Source organism: Leptonotus elevatus, chromosome 7 (assembly GCF_054856555.1).
Source record: "Leptonotus elevatus isolate MCC_2025b chromosome 7, RoL_Lele_1.0, whole genome shotgun sequence".
Taxonomy (NCBI): domain Eukaryota; kingdom Metazoa; phylum Chordata; class Actinopteri; order Syngnathiformes; family Syngnathidae; genus Leptonotus; species Leptonotus elevatus.
Window position 1 is genome coordinate 2,293,378 of NC_141245.1, and position 12,814 is coordinate 2,306,191.

The 12,814-nt window shown below is 37.6% G+C and overlaps 1 protein-coding gene across 2 annotated transcripts in view; it reads left to right on the plus strand.

Annotated features, from left to right (window-relative positions):
• The window catches only part of wsb1 (WD repeat and SOCS box containing 1), a 49,361-nt gene that overhangs the window by 36,010 nt on the left and 537 nt on the right, over window positions 1-12,814 (plus strand). For both annotated transcript variants that reach the window (XM_086079771.1, XM_086079770.1), the window contains 4 exons: window positions 4,393-4,565; window positions 5,655-5,768; window positions 9,365-9,472; window positions 10,385-12,814. The exon at window positions 10,385-12,814 is cut by the window's right edge and continues 537 nt beyond it. In XM_086079771.1, the coding sequence (XP_085935897.1) occupies window positions 4,393-4,565; window positions 5,655-5,768; window positions 9,365-9,472; window positions 10,385-10,547 (558 nt within the window). In that variant the 3' untranslated portion in view covers window positions 10,548-12,814. The remainder of the gene's footprint in view (window positions 1-4,392; window positions 4,566-5,654; window positions 5,769-9,364; window positions 9,473-10,384) is intronic.

Below are 12,814 nucleotides of genomic sequence, written 5' to 3' on the forward strand. Positions count from 1 at the left end.
TACTGTGGGGAAAAGTGCTTTTGCTGTACTGAATTTTGCAAAACTCACAACTAACTGTTTGTACACACATCTACCTACATCTAATTCAGTGTTAACTGAATTGCTGAAAGCCAAAGTCATATATGTAATTTTAAACGAAAAAACAACAATAACTTTTTAAGGCAATTCCTGTCATTTATGACCGATTGACCACACAGACAAAATCTGTTTGCTACTTATAACTAGGGCCCGGCCGATATGGATTTTTTTAGGCTGATGCGATACCGATTTTTGGCAGAAAAAAATCACAAGATTACCGATTAACCTGCTGATTATTTTTAAAACGTATACAATTATCCCCTCCCCCCCCTCCTTCATTTTCAATGGGTCTCACTTATACGTGGATTTTCGCTATTAAGATTTACTCTACTTTGAATGACAGGCCCATAGAATGACCTTATCAACAAATTTCATTATATATATTTAAATATACAAGGTTATTGTGTAAATCAGGTAACCATTATTTCTTGTGTACAACTGCTGTACTGTATATGGTTAGAGTACATAATTGGACTGGAACAATTTGATTGAGATTGAAATCGCAATTAAGAAAACAATAAATTATTTTAAAACGTAATCCTTATTCAACTACTGAAACTCGACTACGCAAGTATCATCATAGTGTCATGCCCATTCATCCCTGCGCTTTAAACAGTCGAACATTATTGTTTTTAAGTACAAATTACATTGTAAATATCACGTCAAATCCAAGCTTCTTGCATTTCCCCCATTTTCATGTTATTTTCACAAGTCTTGGAACTTACTGGCTTAACCTGGGTCCTCGGGGATTGTGTCTCATGCCATGCATGTCATTTTGAAATGTGAAATGACACAAAAAAAAGTTCATAGATGTTTGCATCCTTGAATTTTGAGTAAAGAAATTATTTGAATCCTTGACATCTCAACCTTAAATATAACTTGGAAGGACAATGACAACATAACACAGTAAGAAAGTAATATGCAAATGAATATATTAAAATAATAGCAACTTAAAAACAGAACAAAACGAAATACTGGCTGTTCCTGTGCGTTTTGGCCTCTTGGGGGCAGTGTGGTGCCGTGCAGCCATGGTGTACACACTTACAAAGAGAACAGAAGAAAGCTGCAATTCAATTCTATTAAAATAACTAAATTTTTAACAGATTGGGAGGAATTTGTGCCTTTGAGTAGTGTTGCTTTAACTGTGGGTATGTGTTTCTACAAAAAGAAGCGTGTTTTGTAATTAAATATACAGTGGATGTAATTCTTCTTGTGTGTGTGTGTGTGAAGTTTCACAATAAACTCCAACTTAAACGTTTTAAAGGACGCTTAGGGACAACAGAATCACTTAGGCTACACACTGAGTATTCAGGGTACTTTCACAACGTAGGAAACTTTGTTTTTCTTTGATTATAACGTTTTAAGGGGGAAAACAATCAGTCATTTGGCTGATTATTTTGGCCAATATTTGATGGGCAATAATCGGCCATTATAATTGGCGGCCGATGAATCGGTCGGGCCCTATTTATAACATGCTAAGTTTCCATTTTTTAAACATCTCAAAGACTTTCTAGACTGATAGTAGCCACTATAAACAGTGCTTATCAATTGTTGATGTTGAAACGGTAGTAGACATGTAGTTGGTAGTAGCTTTGACAGGCTGTGTGTGTCCCTACAGTGTGTGTGTCTTGCTCTCCCTGTCACAGGTGGTGGCAGAGCTCTGTGTGTGATTGGTTATGAGGGGAGCGCCGCGCTGACATTTTGAGCAGCCGGTGTGAACCGCGGATGCACATTGCCCAAAGGCCTGCCAGGGGTAACTTGGCACCTGACTCGCAAGGTCAATCTGTACGTAGGTGCTGCTCCGTGTCTGTCTGCTTCTGCTGTCGCAGTTACTATTTTTTTTTTTTATTAATTTCATCTAAAAACTATCATTAAATTGGTCATTAATTAATTATTCCCTCTGTTCACCCCAGCTCTCCCTTTACACCACTGCCCTTTTCCCAAATTCACCCCTTCCTTAATCTCAGAATAGTACGTCCACCATCTATCTACACTTACTAGATTCTGTTTTGTCATTTGGTCATAGCAGAGAGGGAATTCATAAAAATTGTGCACTTTGTGACAATATGGTTCATTGGTTTTGTAAAACACTATTACTGAATGTTTATTGTATGCTCTGTATTTGTATTACTTTAGCTTACATAAAACTAGGAAATAGGCGTTTGCAGCAGAGTTCCGTGCTACATCGCTGTCGGCCAATCAGATGATGACGACACGGTGTGGTGTCCTGTAAGCCGGATTTGACTCCATTGTAGTCTTTTGTGGCCATGCTGCACTAATAATGCATGTATATTAAACAACAACATAACTCTTCGTTATTTTTTTTAGAGATAGACAGGAGCCGATATTCATTTTCAGTAAAAGGAAAACAAATATTGGCGTGAAAAATACTTTTTTTTCCAGTTCTTAACTTGAATTTATTGAACAACTTTTCAGATTTGCAATTGCGATTTTAAATTCTTTAATTATTTAAAATTCTAATAACAATTTCAGGGAGTTCCCAAGGTCATCAGCGCATCTTTAAAAACTTAAAGGAAAACTTAGCTCTTTATTAATTTCTCCACTAAATAATTTTCCCAAATTTTGAAATATCCAAAATGATATTTTTTTCTTTTTTTTTTACTTATCTTTGTGATAATTTCAAACAATCACAAAAGGTGCAGACCGTTCCCAGGGTTAGCACTACTGTACATTGTGAATAAAAAGCTAAATGTGAAGAAAATCAAATGAAATCAAAATCTCAATATTTGTTAAAAAAAAAAAGGTTCTGCTGCATCTCTCATAAAGTTAACAGGAAATTTAGCTCCTGAGCTTAACACAGTTTTAAATAGATCTTTTATTGGCCGTCTTTTCTTTTTTGGCATTCTTGGCTGAATTACCTTAAAAATAGTCTTTGACCTGAAAATGACCTTGAAAGATAAATTAGATTTGAGAAATGGATCCATGACACCAAAAACCATAGAAACAATGGTGTACAAGAATCTAGTACTCTGTTCTAACAGAGGCTGGTAGATGCCATTCCAGTCTTCTGTGGCGGCCACCAGGTAGTGACCCCAACTTGTATGCGGTGGTTTTTGAAAACCTTATGCCCATGCATAATTGCAAAACATGTCACAAAGTGCACAATTTGCTAAAATTTTCACAAATCTCCTCTCCGCTATTAGATGTTTTTCTGGTGGACTTGAATGTCGCCAATGTAGCCTCTTCTCTCTTTTTAGCTGCTGACAGGATGTTGCAGATGTTGTCGTGAGATTGTTGTAGACAAACACAAAAACTATTGTTACTCATGTCAAAGAAACATACTTTATCTTTAAAATAATGAAAAGTACATCTCAGTTTGTCCATATAAGCCCTTAAAAAAAGATTTAAAAAAAAATTGTTTTACATCTGGAGTGACTGCCGCTTTGAGACATTTATTCAACTTTCATAGCCAATAAAGCGAGCAATTTCCATGCTGAACTTACAGTAAATGAATGAATTAGTTAATGACTGTAAAATGAATTAGAATTTTATAACTGGAAGAAACCTAACCCTTCTGCATATTCCAAGAATTAACAGTACCAGCAGCTCACAAGCCACTCTTTGAAGCAAATGATGCAAGCAAGCTGAGGGCTGAAGTTGCATATTAAAAATGTTATCAGGCCTGAGCCCACCAATAGTGATGAATGCAGAATCATAGCTTTCAAGAAATTACAATTTTTATGTGTGATTGTGTGTGTGGTTGCGTATGTATACTTTGCCAGAGGTGTCAACCCTTTGGCCATAAAATATTCTTTTGTCTTGCAGTATCTGTCTCTCTCCGTAGGCTTCTGCCGGAGGTGCGAGCCTATTGTAAACAGAGAGAACTAAAACTCTGAAAGGGGAAACCAGTGGAGTAACATTATGTTACCTTAAGTTACTACTTGTTTTATTTTCTCTTTGTTGTTAAAATAATATACATAATTTTGTAGTAATTGATATAGCTTATTTAATAGTGATTTAAGAATTGTGTACAGTTGTAGCATTTTGTAGTTTGATACAACTGAGAATGTTTGAAATGTTAGTCATGTTGTAGTCAGCAATCATGTGACTTTTAATGTTTAATAGGAATGTCACATTTTGACATGTAGCCTTGCTTTATGTGTAGCATGTGCACTTCTGTTTGCTTTGAACTTTTTAGTTATAAATATGTTCATTGACACAGAGCATCACCTAATTGTCTTAATATATTTGTTAAACACTTTATGTGCAGACAGTAATGCTAGACCTATGATAGTACAACTAAAGCGTTCGCATCATTCCATGGATTTTAACAGGCCTTTCTTCACTTTGCAGGTGTTCTTATGGAACATGGATAAATACACATTAATCCGGAAGTTGGAGGGGCACCACAATGACGTGGTGTCTTGTGAGTTTTCACCAGATGGGGCAATGTTGGCCACTGCCTCCTATGACACGCGGGTTATTGTCTGGGATCACCACAAGGCCACTATCCTTCTAGAGCTGGGGTAAGACTTGCATAATTTCCAAATGTTCAATAGTTTACTTTTCACGCCTTTTCACTCTTAACTCATTTGCTCTCCAAAACGTATAAATACATTTACATTCTATTTTAAATGTTTTAAGTGTCCAAAAGACTAATGTATATGTTTTTTACACTAGAGCATACAGAAGGCCTTCATGCAGCCTCTGAACTGAAGAGAATGTTTGAAGCAATGGTAGTAATTACAAAAGCGGCCAGCAGGTGGCAGCAGAGTATAAGAGCTCAACCAGGGCCATGTTGCAACAAGCTGATTTCCCCAAAAACAGATTTGTGAATAATGATGAAATTTAGCTATATTCTAATAATAATTGCTGCAATGTTTTGTATTGTAAAACAGGAGGTTGCCTCTTCTAATTGCCTCATAGAGAAAAAAACATTACATCTAATGTATACAAAAAGAAGTTACTAAAATGTATGTGCACATGGATATACTATCCCAATAAAAAATAACAAATATTAGAACTAAACTTGCAATACTTTGGATTATATTTAAGTTGTAAGCATATTGCTGGTGTCGGTGCAAAACCTTGTACCTCCGAAATCATCACTTCAGGAAATCCTAAAAACTGCATGTTTGTTCTTCCATTAACATTGCATCATCAGAAAACAAGCCATTTTCCAAACTTAAGATGGGTCAATAATTCATAAAAAATGACAACCACATTTGTGGACTGACCAGAGGTGTATATTTTATGGTGAAATGTATCAAATTGTGACTTGAGGTTTTGGCTTGACGCCAGCAATTAGCATCTATGAATGTGGCAACACTCACGACTTGCATATGGATGGATATCAAGTAGTGTACATGGTTGAACATTTTGGTGTTCAAGAGTGTCTTTTTTATTCAGTGTGATATTATATGATAGTGAGAGAGAAAGAACAGATGCAAAGGAATAGTTTTAAAATGTGTTTTATGTGTGAGTTAAAATTTGAGCCACGACTGTAGGAAGCACTAGAGACTTTAAGGGCACAGACCTGGATATTTTAAATAACTAGCAATTACACTACATTTGTTTTGTTCTGTTCATCAAGCCAAGTTTTTTTTTTTTTGCAGTCACCTCTTTCCTCCACCATCACCCATTTTTGCTGGAGGTTCGAATGACCGCTGGGTGCGCTCTGTGAGCTTCTGCCCCGACGGCCGCCACATAGCTAGCATTACTGATGACAGGTGAGGCACTTGTTTCCCTTTTCCTTAATGTCTTTGTGAAAAACAGCCGTGGTGACTGGAAGTGACCTTTTAGAGTCAGTTTTTTGTTTTTGTTTTCAGTGTCCTCTGTAGTCAGTGGTGCATAAATGTTACATGACTGTTAATGTTTTATCAGCAGCTTTTCTGTCTTGGCAGCAGTTTCAGAGTTGTTGTTTTCCTACATTGGGTAAATGGAATTATTATACTTGTACATATGTGAAAATCTTTGGACACCTCACCGTTCAATTCCAGTTACAATTCATGGGCTACCATTCTATAAAATGATTATTGCAGGGTCTGTCACAAACAAATCTTTTTGTAATCAATTATTCTATAGATTACTCGAGTAACCGATGGAATAATCTATAGGATTACTCGATTACTTGACAGCCCCAAAACATCACTGATCTAAAAAAATAAATAAAAATAAAATCTACATGGTGAAATGGTCCAAAATATCAGCTACATGGTGTGCAAATCTGGTGAAGACTTACAGGAAACATTTGACTTATGTCATTGCTTACATGTAATGAGTCGAACTCTTGTTATTGACGACACACACACACAAAATTCCACTCTCCCACAGTTTGTATATATAAACACTGCAAAGTCCCACTATAATGTGGCTGACGGCATTTTAAAAATGTAAACGTTCAGATAAATTGGAAGTGATTTTCTCTAGGTTGGCAGCACTGGGATTCTGAGTGGCCATCTTATCAACAAAGCTTTTGTCTGCACTCGTTCCTCTGCTTAATGGGCTTCCTGTGCTCATGTAATCAGCAATGTGTTGCAGAAAAGTTCCACTGTTTGCTGACTGACTCTTAAATGGTACTTGAGTGCATAGAGCAGCTACAGTATGTGGCTTTGTTCGGATGAGGCACGTGGCTGTCACCATGTGGCTATTTATCAAGCTTACTGCTGGCTGACCAAGCACTGAACTTTTGTTTTGGAGGGATCATGGGGAATAAAAAAAAAAAAAAAAGATGCATGGAAAAATTCTGTGCTTTGTGTCCTGTAGCGGGACACTGTGGGTGTGATATGTTTAAATTTGCAAATGATCTAGAAAGTAGAATTATTATAATTATTATTGACTAATGCAGTGTTTCCCATCCAGGTGTACGTGAACACATTGCAGGGGTTATGTGTAAACATATAATATTTTCCAGATCAATAACCTGTAGCACAGCCACGCCAAAATCTCAACAGCCGCTTGTCAACAAAGGCTGCACTACAGGAAAATGCGACCCAGATCAGATTTTTTTTTTTGTGCCCAAATGTGACCTGTATCTGACTTTTTTTTTTGTCAGTCTGAACGGCTCAATTCCAATTTTTTCCATATCTGACCTGGGTCGCATTTCACATGTGGTCCTAGATCGGATATGTATCCGAACTTTTGCTATTGCGACCGCAGTCTGAACGGCCAGGTCGCATATATCCGACCTCAACGTCATCAAAAGTCCAATATGCGCTACGCGCAGGCGGTGTCGTTGCTAGAGAGACGTATATGAATCGGCAAAGTTGTTTTGAGGAACAGTTGTGACTTTATAGTTGACTTTTATTTAAACATGAAGCATAAAGTTGACATTTGTGGTGATATTAGTAATTTAGTTCATTTATTACACGCGGCGATGACTGACATCATCTGGGGCAGGACAGGTCTTCGTGAAATGAGGCGCTCGAACAGGCTCGCCTCATTTTCACAAAATATTATTTCTACCTACTCCTGCATCACTCCTCTGTAGATATGAGATGGTAAAAATATGAGCCCCGACGACGGACTTATAAAAGTCAGTGGCCCTGACACGCTAGACCATCAGTATTTACTTCCACAAACACAGTGTTGTGACTTTATCTTCTTCTGCGCATGCAGGTCACTTTGGGGTCGCATACGTTTATACAGCAGACAGACTGAGGTCGCAATTAATAGGGAAGTAAAAAAATAAAAATATTTCACCAATAAATCGGAATTGAACATTAAGACCTGCAGTGTGGACATAGCCTGTCTCATTAAAGCTCAGATGAATGGTGAATAGTAAATATGTTATAATGGGTCTGAATGTAATATATTGTTCAGTGTTTTGTTCCTAATATTCAAAGTTTAAATGCCCATCATGATCTCAAAGACGTAGTTGTATGTTTTTTAAATGTTTTTTTTAAATGCTAGAGCATACAGAAGACTTTAATGCAGCCTCTGAACTAAAGAGAATGCTTGAAGCAATGGTAGTTATTACAAAAACGGCCAGCAGGTGGCAGCAGAGTGTAAGAGATCAACCAGGGCCATGTTGCAAAAAGCTTTTTTGCCAGTGTTTTCAACAGGTTTGTGAATAATGATAAAACTTAGCTATATTCTAATATTAATTGCTGCAAAACAAACATATCTATCGATTGATCGATGGAGCCTGACCTAAAAGCAGTTTTTGAAACCGATACGTTTGAAGGGTATAAAGGGCTCTTGTTTACATGGGAGTGTCAACATGTCATAAACCGGAAGTAGTTGTGATGACTACTTCTCACTGCTCAAAATACATGCACATAAAAAACGACAGCGCACATTTCTGTTTTATATCTTAATTGTCTTTTGCAAATGTGTTTTTGACCTCACCAGTCCTTTCCCTTCTTTAAACTTAACTAGTTTTCGCAGCCGAGTAAGAATACGCTGTCACGTGGCACAAAAAGGCAAGCTCAATTGCCATCTTTATTGTTTTATATTTATGACTGAGATGTCTTTTCTCACACATTTACTATGCCTTTATTACTTCTGTATTGTAGGTTAATGATGAACTACGATGCGGTCTGACTTCTTACGTTGCTGCTGTATTAACAGAACTCGTCGTAAACCCAGGGCTCTCTACTAACTACTAAGGGAGTCCTGATCTGATATTTGATACCAGCTCCCAATCAGGCTCTATTATGAGTATTGGACAGAACTGAATTCAATCACATGATCCAGTTTCACGCGTTTTTAAAGCTGCCATAAAATTATAACGCCAACATTGTCTGCTGTGTGGGATTACTTTTCTCTACAACAAAACAATAGTCAAACTCCAACTTCTTAAACGTAAAATTAAATCTGCTGCCTTGCAAATAAATAAGATCCTTAACTAATTCACGTGCAGCCATTTTCACTGAAGCAACCCCCTTTGCTCCCAGCTGTTTTTACTGGATTTTGACCGATTTTGCAAGGCCCATAGAATATTGTGTTCTATTGCTATAAAACATAGTACCTACCAAAAGAAAGATTAGAGAGAGTCTCTTCTTTAATCAGTAAAAAAAAGTATATTTCTACCTGTTTCCGTTTTGCAGCAATTAGCATTAGAATATAGCTAAGTTTTATCATTACTCACAAACATCAAAGCCTTCTGTATGCTCTAGCATAAAAAAAAACATATAAATACATTTTTGGGAGGGAAGGACAAAGTATTAAAAAACATGTATACAATGTTTGGTTCGAATGGGTTAATAACAGCGGTTCAGATCATGGATAGATGTTCAGACCTAGTGTGTGCGAACGTGTGAGTTAACGAGATTAGATGTGGTCTGGGTAACCTGACAGTGGTTTGTGCCCTCTGTTTGCTTAGATTGGTCCGTTTCTGGAGTATTGAAGAAAGAGCTCCTCAGGCCATTGCCGCTCTCTCGAATGGCCTTTGCTGTGCCTTCTCTCCTGAAGGAAGTGTCCTTGCTGCTGGGTAAGCCCCCCCCCCTCCTCCATAAATTTATAAGAAAATAGAATTTTAAAGTCCAGGTTTTTTATTTTATTTATTTTTATTTTTTGTATTTTACTGTTTTCTTGACATTTACTGTTCACATGAATTTAAAAGTATATTCTCTAACATTTATGAAAGACCTGACTTATTGTACTTGATGACAATTCAGAATCTTTTTAATTTATATTTACAATTATTGAATTAGAATTGTGAAAATATTTTAATTTCATCCTTGCTGATGCAAATCGTTGCTGCTATATGTAAAGCACTTATGTCCATTTTTGTTGTCTTTTTATTTAAAAAATAAAATAAAAATTATGTTCTTGGGATGAAACTGAATGCAGACATCCCAAAAATCTAAAATAAATGGAAAAAGTGTTTTTCACATAGCAGAGTTGATGTTCCATAATTATTATCAAAATGAAGTGAATTGAATCTAATTGAAGAAGATCTGAACTCTTATTAATCAAAATTGAATCGAAAAAATTGAGGAAATTAGAATCGATACCCAGCTCTAGTAATGACTGCTTTTGACATGCTATAGGTGACATACGCAGGGCTGGACTGGCCCCCCCAAAAATCGGCCCTGGCATTTTGATGTAGGCCCACCGGCTCTTGCATGTTGCCACTGATGTTTATTGAAGATGTTTCACTTTGCTATCAATATTCAAAATGGATTAATAGACTGGTCCTTCTAAATTGTGGGCCAGTCTCTTGTGATAAAATAAAGGAAAATGATAATGAAAAAGCACTGCATCGGCCCCAAAATAGGCCGGCCCAACGGGCATCTGCCCTGAATGCCACATGGCCAGTCCAGCCCTGAACATACGTGACATACATTCAGATGTGTATGATGTTGATTTTTATTTTCCCACGCTTGCGTGTGACTTGTAGGACCCGTGACGGCGGTGTGCACTTTTGGGAATGTCCTCGTAGCACAGCCAGCCTGCAGCACTTGTGCAGGATGTCCCTCAGGCGAGTGATGACCACGCAGCAGGTGGAGTCGTTGGCCATTCCCACGCCGCTACGTGACTACCTGTCCTACAAAGTCATGTGATTCTTCTGGAAAGCTGACAATGAATCACTTTGTCTCTGTATTTATTTTCAGAGAACTCTGTAAAATGTGTGAAAGTTGATGAGAGGATGATAATTCCGTTGGAATAACGTCATCTCAAATCCCCAGCACAGAGTTATTTTGTATATATTTATTTTTGTAATGGCTTATTATACGATGGTGTGCTGAGGCCATCAACGTCTGTAAGGTCAATCTCTTTCTTCGGCTCTTGTCTCTTCCATCAATTCTCAGTGGTTGAACTACAGTCCAAGTATTTTGCTTCTCCTTCTGGCTCAGGCTCACTTGAACAGTCTTCATCTTTTCCTCTGACTTAAAATGGCTGTTGCACTTAGTACAAGGGGCTTTGCAGTGATGCATGACACGTTTAAATGTCTTTCCTGTTTGCACAAGTTGGAGCATATGGTGAACGTAAACCTCTTTCACACTGGCATCGGAGTGTCAGCCTCTGTCGTATTAGACGGGAAGCGCTGCCAGCATCGACCAAAGTGCGAAGTTCAGCACTCAAGATTGACTGGCCACGTCCCTTTGTGTTGAAAGTAGTTGCCGTTTTCAGGCAGTAATTCGGAAAGCAAACTTTTTGCTTGGAGTGCTATATGGCAGTAGCTTGTTGGAAAATAAATATATTAAACCAATATTTTAGTCTTAAATAACACTCAATGTCCAACTTCCCATCTTCTCTCTGCAACTTTTTGCAAACAAAATGTGGACATACTTTTCCCCCATACTCATTCACTCACAGCCATTTTCACTGAAGCAACCCCCATTCCAACTCCCGGCTGTTTTACTGGATTTTGACTGATTTTGCAAGGCCCACAGAATATTGTGTTCTTCTTTTCCTTTCATCTTTTCCCTTCAGGGGGTCGCCACAGCGAATCAGTTGCCTCCATCTAACCCTGTCCTCTGCATCATATGCTCTCACACAGAGGCTGCATCAAAGCCTTCTGTATGCTCTCGCATATTTTTTTATAAATATGTCTTTGGGAGCATGGTAATATTTAAAGTACTGTAGAACGTATTTATACGTTTTTGGGAGCAAATGAGTTAATGTGTAGTTTGTTTCCCACCTTTCTGTCTAAATGACAATCTCATCCAACTCTGATATACGTTACCAAATTGTAGCACATTCACCATGCAAACTGACTGACTTTGCTAAAATACATGTATTTGTTTTGCCTTCCGGGCAGTCTGGGACAACATAACTGTGAGATCAGTGTTTAATGACCTCTAATGCAAACAAAGCACCTCTTACGCTTAACTGCGATGTTGTGTAAAAGGTTCATACTCAATAACGTGAGTTAAGTAATGTACAATCCCCTCCAAAAGTGTTGCAATGGCAAGGTCAGTACCTTTGATTTGTTGTTTAACTGAAGACATTAGGGTTACAGGTGAAGAGATATAGAATTCCAGTTTTCATTTCATGGTATTCACTTGTAGATATGTTGAAATGAGGACTGAGCACCTTTTGTTTGAACCCACCCTTTTTCCATGTGAGCAAAAGAACTGCAACGTGACTGAGGGTTGTTTCTAGTTGCTCGGGTTTTGCCTTTTAGCATGATTGCTTCAACATTACATCAGATCGTGCTTGTTTTGCCTTTGGCATTCACCTGTGAAAATTGCATTTGCTGTTAAGCAAACATGAAGACCAGAGGGCAGGGGTCGAGGTACCACAATCAATGTCATGGCTTGGGCTTGCGTGCCTGCCTCTGGAACTGGCTCATTAGTCTGTTTTGATAATGTAACTCAATGTAATAATGGTAGCAACAGAATGATTCTGAAGTCTACAAAACCTGTTTTGTCTGGCAATTTATTGAAAAATGCAAGCAAACTAATAGAGCATGCATTTACTTCCTGAAGGGAGAAACAAGAACTGAAAGAGGCTGCAGTAAAGGCCTGGAAAAGCGTTTCAATGAAGAATGCAAGTCAAGTGATTTTGCACCAAATATCAGTTATTCACTTTCATTTAATAATGTCCGTTGCAATACTTCTGCTCACTTGAAAAGTGAGTTGATTCATACAAAAAGTGCTCTGTCCTGAGTTGTCTAGATATAAATGTCATGTAAATAATAGCTCAACTGTTGTCTCATACTCATCCTTTCATCAAAAACCCAGAAAGTTTTCAGTACTGTATTACAATTAAAACAAAGGAATTGACCTTGATGTTCCAATACTTTTAGAGGATACTACTACATACAATAGCTGTAAATGTATCTCAAGTCATTATTTTGTGTTTTGTTTTGTTTTTTTGCTCT